The sequence below is a fragment of the Fulmarus glacialis genome, unplaced genomic scaffold (assembly GCF_000690835.1).
Source record: "Fulmarus glacialis isolate BGI_N327 unplaced genomic scaffold, ASM69083v1 scaffold18811, whole genome shotgun sequence".
NCBI classification, from domain to species: Eukaryota; Metazoa; Chordata; class Aves; order Procellariiformes; family Procellariidae; genus Fulmarus; species Fulmarus glacialis.
Genome location: NW_009192317.1, coordinates 34 through 15,589, shown reverse-complemented (window position 1 = coordinate 15,589; position 15,556 = coordinate 34). Strand labels below are relative to the sequence as shown.

The window sequence follows — 15,556 nt, the reverse complement described above, 5'->3', positions numbered from 1 at the left end:
ACAGCCCCCCGGGTCATCTGTCCAAGCCTGGCTCTCCCCAGAGCTGCAAAGAGGTACAGAATGCTTTTGAAGGTTAGAGAGATTAGTTGCTAATTTCTGAAATCTCTACTGTTAAGCACTTATAAATATATGTGTTCAAATCATTGAAAACAGGCAAGTTTTCACAGGATGGGCGAAAAGAAATTAGGTAAAGTGAGGGCAAAGCGTCAGATCCTTTCTCCAGAGCAGAGAAGTGTAAGAACTGAAATAAAAGGATGTGAGTGTAGGTGTGGGTTTTTTTAATTTGTTTTAGTTTAATTTTTATGTTTATTTAAGCCAAGTAAATCCAAGGTGGGCTGGGCAAAATTCCATTAAAATGTGATGTTTAGAAAAGCAGCCTGAGGCAGACAACTAGCAGGGAAGACATAATTATGAAAAAGGGTAAAGAAGGAGTAATAGGTGGTGCTGTTAGTCTTAGCAGTTATGCAGTGAGTAGGTATCTCAATCAGTACTTACTGTGTAGTGGTCTTTAGAGAACTGAAGTTACTATAAGTGCAGTGGATCTGTTTTTCAGCATGTGTAGTAATGTCTCATGCACTGACAAGTGAAATCAGGCTCCTGGTGTCTTTCATACTGTGTTTTTAGGACAGGCTGTTCCACAATGGATGGGGGAGATGGTACTGCTGACCTTGTGATTAACAAAAGGTTTGTGTCTGAATCGGAGCTAGAGGAGCGACGAAAGAGAAGGCAAGAGGAATGGGAAAAGGTCCGAAAACCTGAGGATCCAGAAGGTATGGGTTAGATTTTAATAATTATAGGAAAGAGATCCAAGAATATTTCACGTTTGTGGAAAACAGAAATAAAAGGTAGTAGCTTGTATTCTGAAAAGTTCTTTACATAAAGAAACTAAAAACTGTTGGTGATTTAGTATTTCTAACATATGGTCTCATTTGCTTTCAGAATGCCCAGAGGAGGCATATGACCCACGTTCGTTGTATGAAAGACTTCAGGAACAGAGGGAAAAGAAGCAGCAAGAGTTTGAGGAGCAATTTAAATTCAGTAAGCACCAGCAGTTACAATTTTGAACCGAAACCCAGCAAACTGCACGTATTGTGTGCAACAGCTGTGTACAACATCTGACTAAGGGACATATCTGTGTGTCTTGTCTGCCTCTCTGAGAGGTAAACAGAGGCTTCAGGAAAGTATTACTGAAATCTTGTATTTTTCAAGTATGGTGGATGTTCCTGCAGATAACGTATTGTTCTGGGCACCGAGACAGCACTGCACCCATGCAAAACTCAAAAGTTGCTTGCAGTTATGAAGCTGCATTCCTGTAAAGTGTAGAATACTAGGCTTATTTTGCACATTGAATCAAAAAAAGCCCTGATACCAGTCCATGGAAAAGTGGAAATGTAACGTGGTTTTGTGACTCTTGAACTCACGCTTTAACGCAAGACCATCCTGTTTGAATCAATAAAAAGAAAGCCTGTTCCAGCAGCTGTTACATTTCCAAGCTGTAATTAGTTGACGCAAAAGTGATTTGAGGCTCGAGATCACTATTTGGAAGAAGTAAACATGCAGGAGTTGATTCAAAACCTAAATATCTAACTCTTCTAGTGAAATGGAAACCTAATTTCTACTGATGTTTGAATTTCTGGTTTTATAGAAAAATCCTTTGCATTGTATCACCTGTATATGTGCTGCTGAGTGCAAAGATGATAATGAGAACTAGGAAATTACTAGTCAACCATTTTGGGAAAAAGGGAGCTATTGGCTCCATCTAAAGAGAAGTGAGGATGATACTGTGGGACTCCATTTTAAGGTGGGTTCTGATCGATTTTGGTTCTTTAGCTGGAAGCCTTACCCTCAAACTATTGTGTTCTTTAAGCTCCAGTTTGCCTAACTGGATTCTATCTAGAATTTCTCTTGCATTTGCGATGCAACGAAACTATCTTTTACCTTTAACTATGGCACAATCTCTGAGTTTCGTTCGATGACGCTCCCTGCCCCTGCAGATGCTATCGAGTGCATTACTGATTACCATGATTGCCTTTCCTGTTTTGTAGTACATGCTTTTAGAATCGTTCCTGTAGCCAAATTTCTTTGGGAGAAGGTAAGTGGGAGGAACTGACTAACTAAAGATAAGTGTTGGGACTGTGGACCACTAGTTTACCTCATCAGAGTTCAGCCCAGTTTTGGCCACTTGTGACAAGATTTGTCCACTAATATGCTTGAATTTGCCTTAAAATGTTCATAAGTATTTTTTCTATCCATGGGAATTTTGGAGGAGTAGAAAACGAGTTTAGTGCACTGTCATTCTGATCAGTCAGAACTGATGATGGGACTTGGGAGGAGAAACAGCTTAATGCTGAAGAATTCTGCATAAACACACAAACTTAGTTACTCTAAACCTTTTGTGTAGATAAAAATCGGTATACAGACTAGCAGTTCTTTCTGCTAGGTTATTCAGCATGGCAAGAATGTCTTCCTTTTCAAAGTAAAATAATTTTAGTAGAATATTACATAATTTTAAATGAAAAATAATACTAGTATTCTCTAAAATGCAACTTCAAAAATTTTCTTTCTGAATTGCTATGGTAACCAAAATAAGGATAAATGGAAGTTACTCCCTATCTCTTAAGTTTCGCTTGTATTTTCAGTGGTGAAAAGTGTAACGTGCAGATAGCAGCATTAATGCACTAAAGTCTCCCAACTGTATCTACAGGATTCTTTCCATCTGGAGGGTTTCCAGTTTACTTCGATAAACTTTTCATCCAAGTCATCTCTGGTGATGTGACTAAGCAATTCTTGTCCAAGTAGCCACTAGAAAACTGACTGCTATCAACCTCGATGGGAGAGGCTTCTAATAACTGTCTAAATTAATTGTTTCCCTTGCCGAGTTATATTAGATCTGCAACGTCTTCCCTTTGGTTCAGGCAGGAAACCTGTAAACCAAGTACTGGAATGAGAGGCGTCCCTGAGAGGGGGTAACTGAGAAGTAGTAACCCAGCTGCTGCTTTTAAGGCAACCCTTGTGGAATAACAGATACCTGCTAACCAGCAGAACAAAGCCTACTGCAGACAGTAGGGAATCTCAATAATGTCAGCTGTAAGGATCTCTATGGCTGCTTTTCTTAGTTTGCAGATCAGGCAGGCAGAGAATGAAATTAATTTATGTCACTTGCTTCAAAAAACGTTCAGAGTTTCACTACTTTTGCTGTCTGTTTGAAGGGGCCCTCAGCAGTAGTAGTGAATGCTACAAGCTACTGTTTAAAGATTTACGAATGAGCTCTGCATTCTTAGAGTTGGAAAGAGTAGGGATCAGCCTTTAAAAAGTAACCTCAAATAGTAATTGATTTCTAGAGCTTTTCTGTCAAAGACAGAAGCTTGCCAGTTATCAATGTAAACGGATTTCGTAGCTTGCTGTTAAAGTGAGTAGGACTTGATTATGTGGGTGAAGATTAAAAAAAAAAATACGGCGACCTCATGTAAAAGCCTAAAAATCCTCTTACGGAATTAAGCTCTAATGAAGACTAAAGGTGATGTTTGGGTTAAGATTTCTGAGGATAACTACAAACAGCAAGACTTGGTCTTTCTAAAAAATATCTTGTATTACCTTTCTGACTAAATCATTTGATTGAGAGATGTTGAACATTTGCAGAACAGAAAATAAAAGACCTTCCTACTGCACTAGCGTGTACTTTCCTTGAAGTAGGGTAGCATGTTTAGAAAGAATTTTATTTTTATTTGGAAGTTAGGAATTGTCTTGCTTCTACTTTTTTTTTTTTTTAAACAGATGTTAATCTCAGTTAAGTTACTAATTGTTTGCTTTAAGAAAATGTACTTCCTATTTTGAGGCAAGATTTGTGGGGAGAAGTAATGTGGGTTTTTTCCACTTACTCGTTGGTTTAAGAACAGATTCTGAGGAGACGGGCTTGAACTTGGTGTCTGAAATCAAAAAAACGAATATATCATTGCTTAATGTGGTTATTCCTTGTTTTGTGTAACCTGTTCCAAATGGTGTTTCAGAACTGCAGAAAGGCTGCTTATGTGAAAACTTGGTCAATTTTCCCTAACTGTATCAGCAAGTCCAATAGCATTTCATGGCCTCCTATGAATTGTGTCTTGCTTTTCTCTGGAGTGATAGTATTGTGTTCAAACTGTGTTAGTTTGTTGTAGTTTGTGTGCTTGAGTGTGTAAGAGTTTCAGCTTGTTAGCATCCAGTATCATGAACCGGGAAGTATTTTTACTCCTTAATTACAGAATCCATCAGATAACTTGTGGAGTTTGCTTTGTACCCTTTACTCGGCATGACAGCATGACTGCTGGAGTACCCAATTCACTCGGTCACCCAGGACTCTGCTCCCCGCGTTCTCAGTGACTTTGTGCAAATCGTTCTACCTCGGCAGTATTAGAAATGTCATATGCGACGTGTGGATGCTTACCTACATTTATGGGGCAGTTTGAAATCATCGGAAAATGTTCTAAGAGAGTGGCGAAGTAACGCAAAATAAATGGCTGTTCCCTAAGTGGTTTTAGCTTATCAATATGCGTTCTTTTCCTTTATTCAGAAAATATGGTAAGAGGCTTAGATGAAGATGAGACGCATTTCCTTGATGAGGTTTCTCGGCAGCAAGAGCTACTGGAAAAGCAACGAAGAGAAGAAGAGCTGAAAGAACTAAACGAATACAGAATATCCTTTGCATTAAAATGGCTGGTGGTTATATAGAGGAGGATAAGAGACTGGGCTGTGTAATTTTATTCCGTCATTGACATTTGTTCTATAAAACTGCATTACAGAACACGTACAATGATAGACTTTTAAAGTTTAATGTTTTCTTTGTAGCTTGGATCTCCCACTGTTTGATATTCCCCCCCGCAGCCCCCACATGTCTTTGGTACTTTTCTTTCCTTCTCCCCCTCCCCATTGTTTGGGATTTTGGGGTTTTTTTTCCATTATGGAGGGCATGAAATATCATAGCTAAAAAGAGAAAGAGAATGTAAAGGAAAAACAGCCTATTACTTCTAATCTTTTGCTTTTGTCTTCTTACTGAAAAGTAAATGCTCTTGTCTGGTTTTTTAACTGCGTATTGGCTGTTTTTAACATACCTGTTTGAAATAATGTTTGAATTGCTCTCTGTTATTCTTCTTGAAGTATTAGCTACTTTCTCCCTTGCTGATAACTGCAGGATGAAAAATTAAATACATCTGTGCTGATGTGCTGACTTTCTTCTGGTAAGTCAGTGCCCATGGAGACTCAGCTCCTTTGGCTAATACAGACTTTTAGGCAGTACTAAGAGCAGGACAGTTTGGCTTTGCTGTTAAATGCCAAATTTTCATGAAGATGCGCTAGAAAATAATACAGGATGCTTTTCCTCTCTAATCAGTGCCAGTCAAGGGAGATTGGAATGATTCTATGATTTCTGTACTAAGCTAAATGTTGGTTTTTTTGAGGTTTACTGAATTTGTGCAGAACCTGATGGTTTCTTTGCCTCCTAATGAAAACCATTGCTTTTAAGTCATCAGTGAACAAAGCACGAGTTCTCAAGGATGTTTTAGTATAAATGAGAGTTTGTGGACACAAGGAGGTGACCAAAAACTGTCAGCAACTAAAGCTGAATAGTGCCAATGCTATAAAGATCTGCATTACCTTGTATTAGTTAATGATTTACAGCTTGGAGCGAGTGTTTTGTGAAGAGCATCTAAGTTATCTCAGTAATGCGTTTATGAAAAAGCAATACTGATGCATTTTTTTACTTCAGAAATAGGCTGTAGCTGGTTGATGGATTTGGAATATTTTCTTGATTTGTTGGATCTAATAATGGGATGTTCATGGGATATATTTAGTTTCGGTGATGGTTGCTTGCGGGTCTGGCTGATGCAGGGATGTGCAGTATGAGATTGTGCTGTAGAAGCAGCTGACAGCTCTAGTTACATCACATGCATCTGGGGTGAACCATACCAGCCCAGAGGGAATCTTACGTTGGCTTGAATTAGCCACATAACACACTGATCCCTGAATTTACTGAGCAGGCCCTGTTCAAGATGTACAGGCCATCTAACCTCAGTCTTTGCAGTCTTAGTAATATCATCTGGCTCTGTATCTGAAGTTTGCTGTAAATTAAACTCTAGAACTTATTGCTGATGGGGTGGGGGGAGGGAGAATGTTTTATAGTCACCTCATCTCATGAGAAACTGAGAAGTTTTGCCCATTCTGTTTTTTTTTGTTGTTGTTGTTTTGTTTTTTTACCATAATACTTCAAGCAACCTCAGAGCAACTTGCAAAATGACTCATCTGTGTTTGAAATTTTTGGTGGTATTCTTTTAAAATGCAAAAGGTGTTTTTGCATCTGCAGGTTGTTACTAATGGTTTCTCACTCTAGTGACAAGAAAGAGTAGGTACTAGGTAAATGTGCTGGATCTATAGGTACTGTTCAAGTGCTCTTCCAAACTAACAAGGGGAATGTCAACCCAGTGGGTTTGATTATTTGGTCTTTTTCCTGGTGTAACATCCAATTTAAACTACCCAGAGGCATTAATTTAATGGTAAAACCTACGTCACTATTCAAGTACAGAGCTTTTTTTCTTTCTTTTTTTCTTTATTTTTTAGGTTGAACAATCATGAAGTCATATACCTTAAGGCTAAACATGCCTTGGAATATTTTAATGCGCTCTCGAGCATAAGAAATTCATATGCATGGATGCATAGGAATTTTACTTCCTCCTACATGAACGACTAGGTTTTTTTGCTCCTTCCCCTATCCAGACCCCACTGGTCTGACAGTGTTTAAAGATCTACAGATTTTTTTTTTTTAAAGCCAGTTCCAAGAAGTGTTCGAGAACAACATCCTGTTGTCTTAAATCCTATGTAAATGTAGGAAAAGTCCCCCTCCAAGAAGGACAGCTTTTTTAATGCAGTTGATATTTAATATTGAGAGGTTTATTTCTAATGTAGACTTTCTGAGAGGGGACACTTCTTGGCTAGGTGTAATGTTACATTTGCTAATGGCAGCAGTACATATAAAATCTCTGTTAAAAATGTGCTGTGTCTCTGTAGTTGAGGAGTGTTAGGAGAATGGCATCCTGGATGGCAGTGAAAAGCCTGTAATTCAGTATCTTTTAAAAGAAAAGTCTTTGGGTTCGGCAGCCAGGCTTTTGTAGTGCAGTATTATAACAAGGTAATGAACCTGAATGTGGAAGTTCACTACAACGTGTGGAATCGTGCGTTGCAACATCAAACCGTGTTCGACACAATGAGCTTTCAGATTGCTTCTGATAGCCACAGGATGGCACTCCTGTGTCATCTTAAAAAATAAATAAAATTGAACAGTCTGGTTTTGACTGCGAGAAGACTTTCAGTTGAGGTGGGTAGCAGTCTGCATTGCTGCTGTATCCTTAGGAAAATCAAATAAGGAATGGCATCTGAACGCTTCTAATTGTAAAGTGATTGGAGACTTTGAGTGTGTCACTTCAAAGGAAGCTGTAAGAGTTTTTGATTTGCAGATGTTCAGTGAGGAAAAAGAACTATGACTTCAAATATATGGTCCATCAATGTGAAATTCACTATCCAGTATTTGTCTGCAATAACTGGGGCACCGGTGAAACTCCAGCTTGTGGTTATGTCACCTGATCAGTGGAATTGTCGTCAGAGAAGAAACTGGTAGAAAGCTAGATTTAGGTTCATAAACAAATACCCTTTTAAAATTAGGTTGATTTGCCTTTGCTGTGTGCATTTTAAAAGTTTTGCAGAAGCTTCTGTGACTCCACTGGCACCTCATTAACAAACAGGATCTTTGATAGACCTCGCTTTGTCAGATACAGCTGGAAATTAACTGTTATCAGGGGCAGGACTAGATCCTGCCACGGAAGACGACCTGTTTAGTGTGTGTGCAGAGTGAGTGTGCCTTAATAACAGACCAGGCTCCTCCTTATCCCGTCTGAGAACCTGCTTAAGCTTCTCCACCTCATTATAGGTTTCAGCTGCATCCCACCTTGCTAACACTGTTTTAAGCTACTTAGTTTTTCTGTGCAGTCGCAGTCTTTTTGGGTGAATCTTGGACCACATGCACCCTTGATCAGATCTGTCTCCTTCCTCTTGGGGCTGGTGTTCTAACTGGCAGTAATAGCCTTGTGGCCCTTACAAAAAGATGAGCTGAAAAGTTAGAGTGATAAATACCAAAACAGAACTTGAACTGTTTTGCGTTGGTAGGCTGAATTCTGCTGGGCTCAGCAAAAGGCGGGTTTGAAGAGTGGAAGTGAGCCCACACATTGCTACTTAGTTTTTTGGTAAGGATTAGGGGTTGAAGCAGCAAATTTGAATTACAAATGTGTTGATCCCTGTAGAAGGGGGAAGTACTGCATTGCCTTTTTCTTTTTTTTTTCCTTTTTTCTTTTTTTTTGTCCAGTCTGACCTTTTTGCTTTTCTAAGACCTTTAGGAAAAGGCAGGACAATGGGTGTGTTTATGGGTGCTGGATGTGTCCTGTGTTGTGCCTTTCTATCTTCAGAAAAGCAGCTCCTAGTCCGCTGCCTGGACGTCTTTACAGGGAGAGCTGGTACTGATACTGGAGAGAGCTCCGAACCCAGAGGGTGAAGTCTCTTCTGTCTTGGCTGAAGGTGCCAGCTAAATGTCATTACAAATAAGTTTATTTTGATAGAATACGTGAATGAACTTCGGTCGCTGCTGTCAGCAGAGCTGGCTAAATATATCGGAGAGGAAGTGTCTGTTCTCTCCATTCCTTCCCGGTTGATCCTTAACCCTTAATTCACAGCACTCTCACCAAAGTGGGAGTCAGTATGGACCCAAAGAAGGAAACTGAGAAGAAATTGCCCATGAAGTCAGTGGAAAACAAGAACAAATTCTCTCAGGCAAAGCTGTTGGCAGGAGCTGTGAAACACAGAAGGTTAGTTTCACACCTCTCTAAATTCATGAGGAATGGAACCCAGTTAGCAGTGTAAAGGGAGGCAGGCCAAAACTGCCTCCAGAGAGTGAGGTGTGAACCTTAGCCCTAAAGAAAAAAGGGGGGAGGTATAAGAAAAGACCAGCCTTGTTTCTGTAGGCTCTCACAAACTGTGGGAAATACATGAAGCAATTCAAATAGATAAGCGTGTGTAAAGCAAGTGGGTAGACCCTTCATTCTAGACTGCCAGGCTTGGGCAATCCTGCTTGGGGATCTGGAGGGAATCTATTTTACATCTCTATTTGTAGATATCGGTGTCACCTCACTCATGTAATTTCATTCAGGTTTGCATAATTTATCAGCCAATTTTACCTGTGTCTGAAATGGATTATTTTAATTGCTGTGGGGGGCAGCATGGGGGAGACAGAGGTTACAAGAGAAGAGCTTTGTGTGCCAATTTGATGCCGAGGGCGTCAGGCAAACTTCCCTTGTTCCTTGCTGATTTGCACTGGTATACATCAACACCCTTTCCATCCCAGGGAGATGGCAGCTGGGTTTGTGATCTGTTTGCTGTTTTGATGTTGGCCTGCAAACGCAGCTGCTGGTGTGCTACAGGTTATGGAGAAACTAGGCATGTGGGACCAGACTTACTTCCCACAGATGAGTCGTCTAATACTTAAGATGATTACAGACATCTAGAAATTCAGTCGGTGTTTTTGAATCTGTCCCAGAGAATGAGAGATTATTTTAGAAGCTTATCTTGTCGGGTGATGTTTAGCTCCCAGTACAGCAGTAATTGCATGTCTGGAAACTGAAGTAAGCACTTCCACCACCTAATGTGTGGGGGGTTGGGTAGTTGTTTGGGTTTTTGGAGGGCAGAGAAGAGAACCCTTGAACTGATAACAAGGAGCCAACAATGTTTTTTTTTCTTGTAACTACTAGTACTTAGCCCAGTAGGATGTAGAGAAGGAGCTGGCATGTGCTTAATGGCAGATCTAGAGTCTGCAGATGGCATCTATTTGAAGAGAGCATCTTAACTGACATCTCAGTGCCATCACAGACTTGCTTTGCAGTCTTCTATTTTTGCCGTCTTTTATTGCAAACTGGCCAAAACCAAGTGTAGCGTGAGTTTCACATCTGCGCTCTGAACTTTGTAGTTTCCTGTAAAGCATGTATTACTATTAAAACCTCCCTGCACAGAATAACCTTTCATCTGTACTGCATGTTCTGACAGGGACAGAAAAGAGTTAAAGCATAAAAATGCTCATACTTATCACTTTAGTTCATCACAGCTGAAGCTGGGAAGCATTTGTTTATGTGGATGGCTTAGGATTGGAAACATGCGAGAGGGGGGAAAAAGAAACTGAGCTGACAAGGAAGAGCTACAGAAGTTCTGAAGAGTCAGAAGTCCAAGTAACGCTCTTTTCCCCCCACACCGCTTTGGACCCAAAAAGCACCCCTTTCTTTTTTAGTTCACACACTGCAGCTGCGTGTGAATTGCTGTAAAACCTACTGGGCTTCTTACTGGGTGAAAGATTTCTAGATGTTTTAGAACAGGCTCTCTAGGTGCTTGAAGGGAGGGAGAGGAAACCCCGGAGGGGGGAAGACACCAATGTTGCACCATCAAGCGTGGTAATCATCCACATGTGCAAGCCTGTGGTCATGTGGGGTGGCTGAAGCTGCTGTAGTCATTCCTGATCTCCTGTGGGGTACTTCCAGCTGAATAGGCAGCTCAGGGCTACTGTGTAAGAGGTCTGACTTGGATTCCCAGAGGCGTGTTTCTGTTTCCCAGGTTAAGAGGTGACACTTGCAGTGTAGGTGTTGACTCTTTCTAGGATCCTGCATGTTCCCGGAGGAGCCCCAGTTAACAGCAGTTAGAAGTGGTGATGGTCATCGGGGCACCCTGCTGGCATTTGCTGTAGCATGTGAGGCAAAGATGTGACTTTAACTTTACAGTAATTAAGTGGTTGCTTATGAGGAACAAGACACTTTCTTATTTTTTTCCACAGTTCAGATGGTGGTAACAGTGTGAAGAGGTTGAAACTAGATACTGATCATGACGAAAAAAATCAAGGTACGTCCTGATTTCTGCATGTGGGAAGCTGTCTGTCTCTCACCTGAACAGCAACTGACTTGGTGTTAAATCTGATAGAGGATTTGCTTTTCTGCTCCTTCATTATGCAAGACAGCACAGACTGCGGTTGGCATGTTCTCTCTGAAAGCAGTAGAAATGTTAACTATAGGTGCTGACAGCCTGCATAGAAAATAGGGCTGGAGGGAACCTGTACAGGTCATCAGTCTGTCCCCTGCCTAAACCATTCCTGACAGGTGTTTGTCTAAGTTGCTCTTAAATCTCCACAGATAGAGATTGTGCACCCTCCTTAGGCAGTTTATTCAAATGCTTAACTGATTTTACCCTTAAAGAGTTTTACCTGATAACTAATAGGAGTCTTTGTAGCTGCATTTCGAGCCTAGTGCTTGTCCTGTCAACAGGAGGCATGGAGAACAGATCATCCCTTTCCTCTCACAGCAGCATTTGATGTATTTGTATACCTCCACTATTAGCTTTTCATGCTATGAAGTGATCTTGTCCATCCTGAAACCAATTTGTTCCAGAAAATTATGGGGAACTAGAAGAAAAATTAAGTTGCATTTCAGTCTTAGCTGTCAGGGCTGCAGTTGACTTGCTGTCAAGATACTCTGACACAAACAGAGCTGCAATTGTGTAATGACAACCCAAGGTGCTTCCGGAATCTCCTTCTGTTCAGTAAACTTTCAAAACACTGGAAATAATTAATTAGCCATGGAAGATGGGAAATGTTGACTAGCAGAGTGATGGAATAAAACTTTTCCCCAACTATGCTGTTATATCATAAAAAAATATTCCATTACACAAAGCAGAGCTATTTATTCTTATTTAGTGGGTTTGGTATTTGACAAGCATCAAACTGACAACTTCAGAATAAAAATCTGTAATGCCAGCATAGAGCTGGGCTTAAACTAGTGATGAGAAGAAAAAAAAAAAATCCCCTGAGGTAGCAACTGCTTCCTGTCAGAATAGCTTTATTGCAGCATAAAGCTGCCTTATGCTTTAATTAAATCCTGCAATCATCCACCGCTGATGTGGCAACAGCAGGTGAATGACACATGGCAGTTCCTCAGCTGATTAAAAGCTCTTTCCTGTGCTCTTGTTTTTGACTGGGGTACCTCTTTTTCAGAAAAACCATCCTGTGTTCCCTTGGGGAGCAGCTCAGTGGGAGGCTCCACGGTCCACTGTCCCTCAGCAGCCGTGTGCATTGGGATCCTGCCCGGCCTGGGCGCCTACTCGGGAAGCAGTGATTCGGAGTCCAGCTCGGATAGCGAAGGCACTATTAATTCCACTGGAAAGATTGTCTCTTCTGTCTTTCGTAGCAACAGTTTCTTTGATGGTCCATAACGAAATCCCTCCGTGTGTAATGTAGTGCAGAGTATCTTCCAAAGCCCTTATGGATGCTTGATGCATCCTTCTGCCCCAAATATAATCTTTCTAGCTAACCTCTCAACTTTAATACACTCAGATACTCCTAAAATAACTCATTATATCTCATCCCCCCCTTCCCCCCCCCCCAACTTTCCGTTTCTGGGGTGCATACTGAGCCTGGAAGAACGGCTGCCATCCTAAACCAGAAGGCACACGTAGTAATGTAATGAAGGTCTGAGGGTAGGGAAGGGAGAGCTTTATCTTTTAAAATTCTTACGAAAAGAAAGAATTCTGGTGGTCTAAGAAGTTTATACAAGACTAACAGGCAAAAAATACTCACTTGAAGCAGCGGAGTCTTGTAGAAACAGCCACGTGTTCTGTTTTAAAATGTCATTTTTATTCTGTATTTGAGAAATGGGGGCAGAACAAAAATCAAGCAGATGGTGAAGTGTAGATTGCCATGACACTGTAAAGAAGTTTTAGTGTTACAGTTACATGATTAAAGACATTCTGAGTGCATTTTTTTATCTTGGCTTGTGCCATTCATAATTGTTCCCATTCCATTAAGCAATTTCTGCTCTACCCAACCAGCCCCTTCCTCAAACTGCCATCCAGGAGCGGTGAAGCCAGCCTCCTACAAATGCAGAGATGGTGATGGAAAACTCTTGTTCTGAGTGAGTTCAGCGGAGCTGCAGTTGGCTTTTCTGCTCAAAGGCCATTGCTCCTGTACCAGCACTTGACAGGTCATTCAGCTTTTCTGCAGCAGTGTCCTGAAAAGCATGAATCCAGGGTGGGTGGGATACCCCGGTTCAGCCAAACCTCTTTGTGCAGAAGCTGGAGAACTCCACCGTCCTCTGCAGTGGTTTTTGAACTTGTATTGGATTCAAGAAGCCTTACATGGGCATGTTTATGGGTGGTGTGGACCAGGGAGCCAGGCATGAGCAAGAAGTTGCTGTGAAAGCTGACGGCCTGTCCTTTTCATCTGTGTGCAAACAGTGCTAATGGCAGGTTGGTGGGTTGGAACAGCTCGGCTCGACCGCTCAGAGGTGGAAATGTCTTTGTGACAGTCTCCCTCACAGCAGTCCTGCTCCATGTATTACACTCCGAAGTGTATGCGCTTCTGAGTGTTGTGGTTTAACCCCAGCCGGTAACTCAGCCCCACCCAGCCGCTGGGATGGGGGAGAGAATCGGAAGGGTAAAAGTGAGAAAACTCGTGGGTTGAGATAAAGACAGTTTAATAGGCAAAGCAAAAGCCATGCACGCAAGCAAAGCAAACCAGGGAATTCATTCCCTCCTTCCCATCGGCAGGAAGGTGTTCAGCATCTCCAGGAAAGCAGGGCTCCATCACGCGTAGCGGTTACTTGAGAAGATAAACGCAATCACTCTGAATGTCTCCCCTTCCTTCTTCTTCCCCCAGCTTTATGTGCTGAGCATGACGTCATACGGTATGGAATACCCCATTGGCTAGTTGGGTCAGCTGTCCTGGCTATGCTCCCTCCCAGCTTCTTGTGCACCTGGCAGAGCATGGGAAGCTGAAAAGTCCTTGACTAGCGTAAGCACTACTTAGCAACAACTAAAATATCAGTGAGTTATCAACATTCTTCTCATACTAAATCCAAAACACAGCACTATACCAGCTAGTAGGAAGAAAATTAACTCTATCCCAGCCAAAACCAGGACACTGAGAAAACAACTGATACCGAAGGGCAGTTATCTGAGCGTGATGCTAAGCAACTTGTAAGAGAGCAGCTGGGATAAAAGCAGTGAAACCTGAAGGCCTTTAGTAGGATTCGTGCCTTAGCTTGAGTGTTGAACTTTCCCAAGGGAAGCGAGGAGAGTTATGCTCACGCTGAAGCTATCCTTAGCCAAATAGCCTTGCTGTTTGCGCAACCCTGTTCCACAATCAGATCCTTACAAACACACTGTAATTCCTCCCCTGGTCTTCTGGGCTGCCTGGTACCTCTTGTGTTTGCTCCAGAGTTGCTCCTGCTTCTTCGCTAGCTACTCTAATTTTGGCGCTTTCAGATGGAAAATAGTTAGATCTCTTGCTGCCTCCCTAATGCTTTGCTTTTGATGACTTTCATCTTACCTAGCTATGGAGTGAAATGGAAGCGGTGCACAAAAAAATGCCTGTTTTTCTTCAAAGTTGCATTTGTAAGAGCCGTGAGCAGTTGGAGTGCGAGATGTAGGTGTCCTTCCCTGGCATTAAGCTAGATCAATAATCTCTCTATAGAGTCAGAGCAGCCTGGCCTGCCTGTGAGCACGCTGGGACCATTTGCCTGAGTGATATTTTGCACAACTGCAGTCAAAATGGCTGATTTAGACAGAAATTTATAGTGGGATTTGGCAGCCCATGTGGGCAGACGTGGTGGTGGTGCTCCACAGGGGCTGCAGGTGAGGCCAGGAGGGGATGCTGGTGGTGATGTTGAACCTGCATGGCCAGGAGGAGCTGTAATTCGGTAAAAGCAGGCGTGAGAGCCCCCTGCTTTCCTCTTGCTCCCGAAGAGCAGGAACAGGGCACTTGGGGAAGGCCTTTAGCTCACACAAGCCTTTGAGTCTGAGTCACCTCTGCTGTTCTCGTGGCCTGGCCCCTGTAAACAAACCGCAGAGCTGTCCCAGCTTGTCACTCCATCCCTCTTTTGCCTTCTTACAGTCAAAAGCCATCTGACGTTAAAATACTTAAGTGCACTGAGAGACATGCTGGGACATGAGGAGTGCAAGGGATGGGAGGATAAATCAGACCTTCTGGAAACGGCAGCTGTGGCGGTAACCTTGCCCCGGGGCCGACACACTGAGAAGAACGGCTGGCTCCAGCAACTCTGTCATTCAGTGGTGGATTTAGACTTTTTCGTTGTTTTGTTTTGGTTTTTTTTTAAGACTGTTCTCTCTGCCGTGACTGCATAGTGTATGCTCCATCCCCTCCCCAGGGACAGCTTCATAAACTGCTTGTTGTCTGTGCTAGTTGTTAAAGCTTCAGAGAGGTGTTAAAAAAAAACGACAAACCCCCACAAACACTCTACTAGCAGAAGATCTTACAAGCTAGTGCAGCTTTTTATGGAAAGAAAAAAAAAAAAAAAATTTTTCCAGACCCACAGATTTGGTTCGGGAAGCTGAGCTGTGTACAGCATTATTTTTAAACGAGCCACCCTTCAAAGGCTGCTTCTCCATTTGGAAAAGGGTGGTGTTGGTTGGGTTTTTTTTTTCCTTTCCAGGGGGGCTC

General features: G+C 42.0%; 1 protein-coding gene across 1 annotated transcript; it reads left to right on the top strand.

The window, feature by feature from the left end:
- Positions 1-630: 630 nt before the first annotated feature.
- On the top strand, positions 631-12,850 carry FAM192A (family with sequence similarity 192, member A). The gene is made up of 6 exons (XM_009587038.1): positions 631-770; positions 940-1,038; positions 4,550-4,671; positions 8,746-8,879; positions 10,886-10,950; positions 12,095-12,850. The coding sequence occupies exons 1-6, from the start codon at positions 641-643 to the stop codon at positions 12,310-12,312; spliced, it is 768 nt and encodes a 255-aa protein (XP_009585333.1). The 5' UTR covers positions 631-640; the 3' UTR covers positions 12,313-12,850.
- The last annotated feature ends 2,706 nt before the right edge of the window (positions 12,851-15,556 follow it).

Bases quoted from the DNA above. Each gene is read 5' to 3' on its own strand.
- FAM192A (XM_009587038.1), top strand. From the start codon at position 641: ATGGATGGGGGAGATGGTACTGCTGACCTTGTGATTAACAAAAGGTTT. The intron at 4,672-8,745 runs ATATCCTTTGCA...CCCTTAATTCAC, and splicing joins AAGAACTAAACGAATACAGA to AGCACTCTCACCAAAGTGGG. The intron at 8,880-10,885 runs GTTAGTTTCACA...TTTTTTCCACAG, and splicing joins GGAGCTGTGAAACACAGAAG to TTCAGATGGTGGTAACAGTG.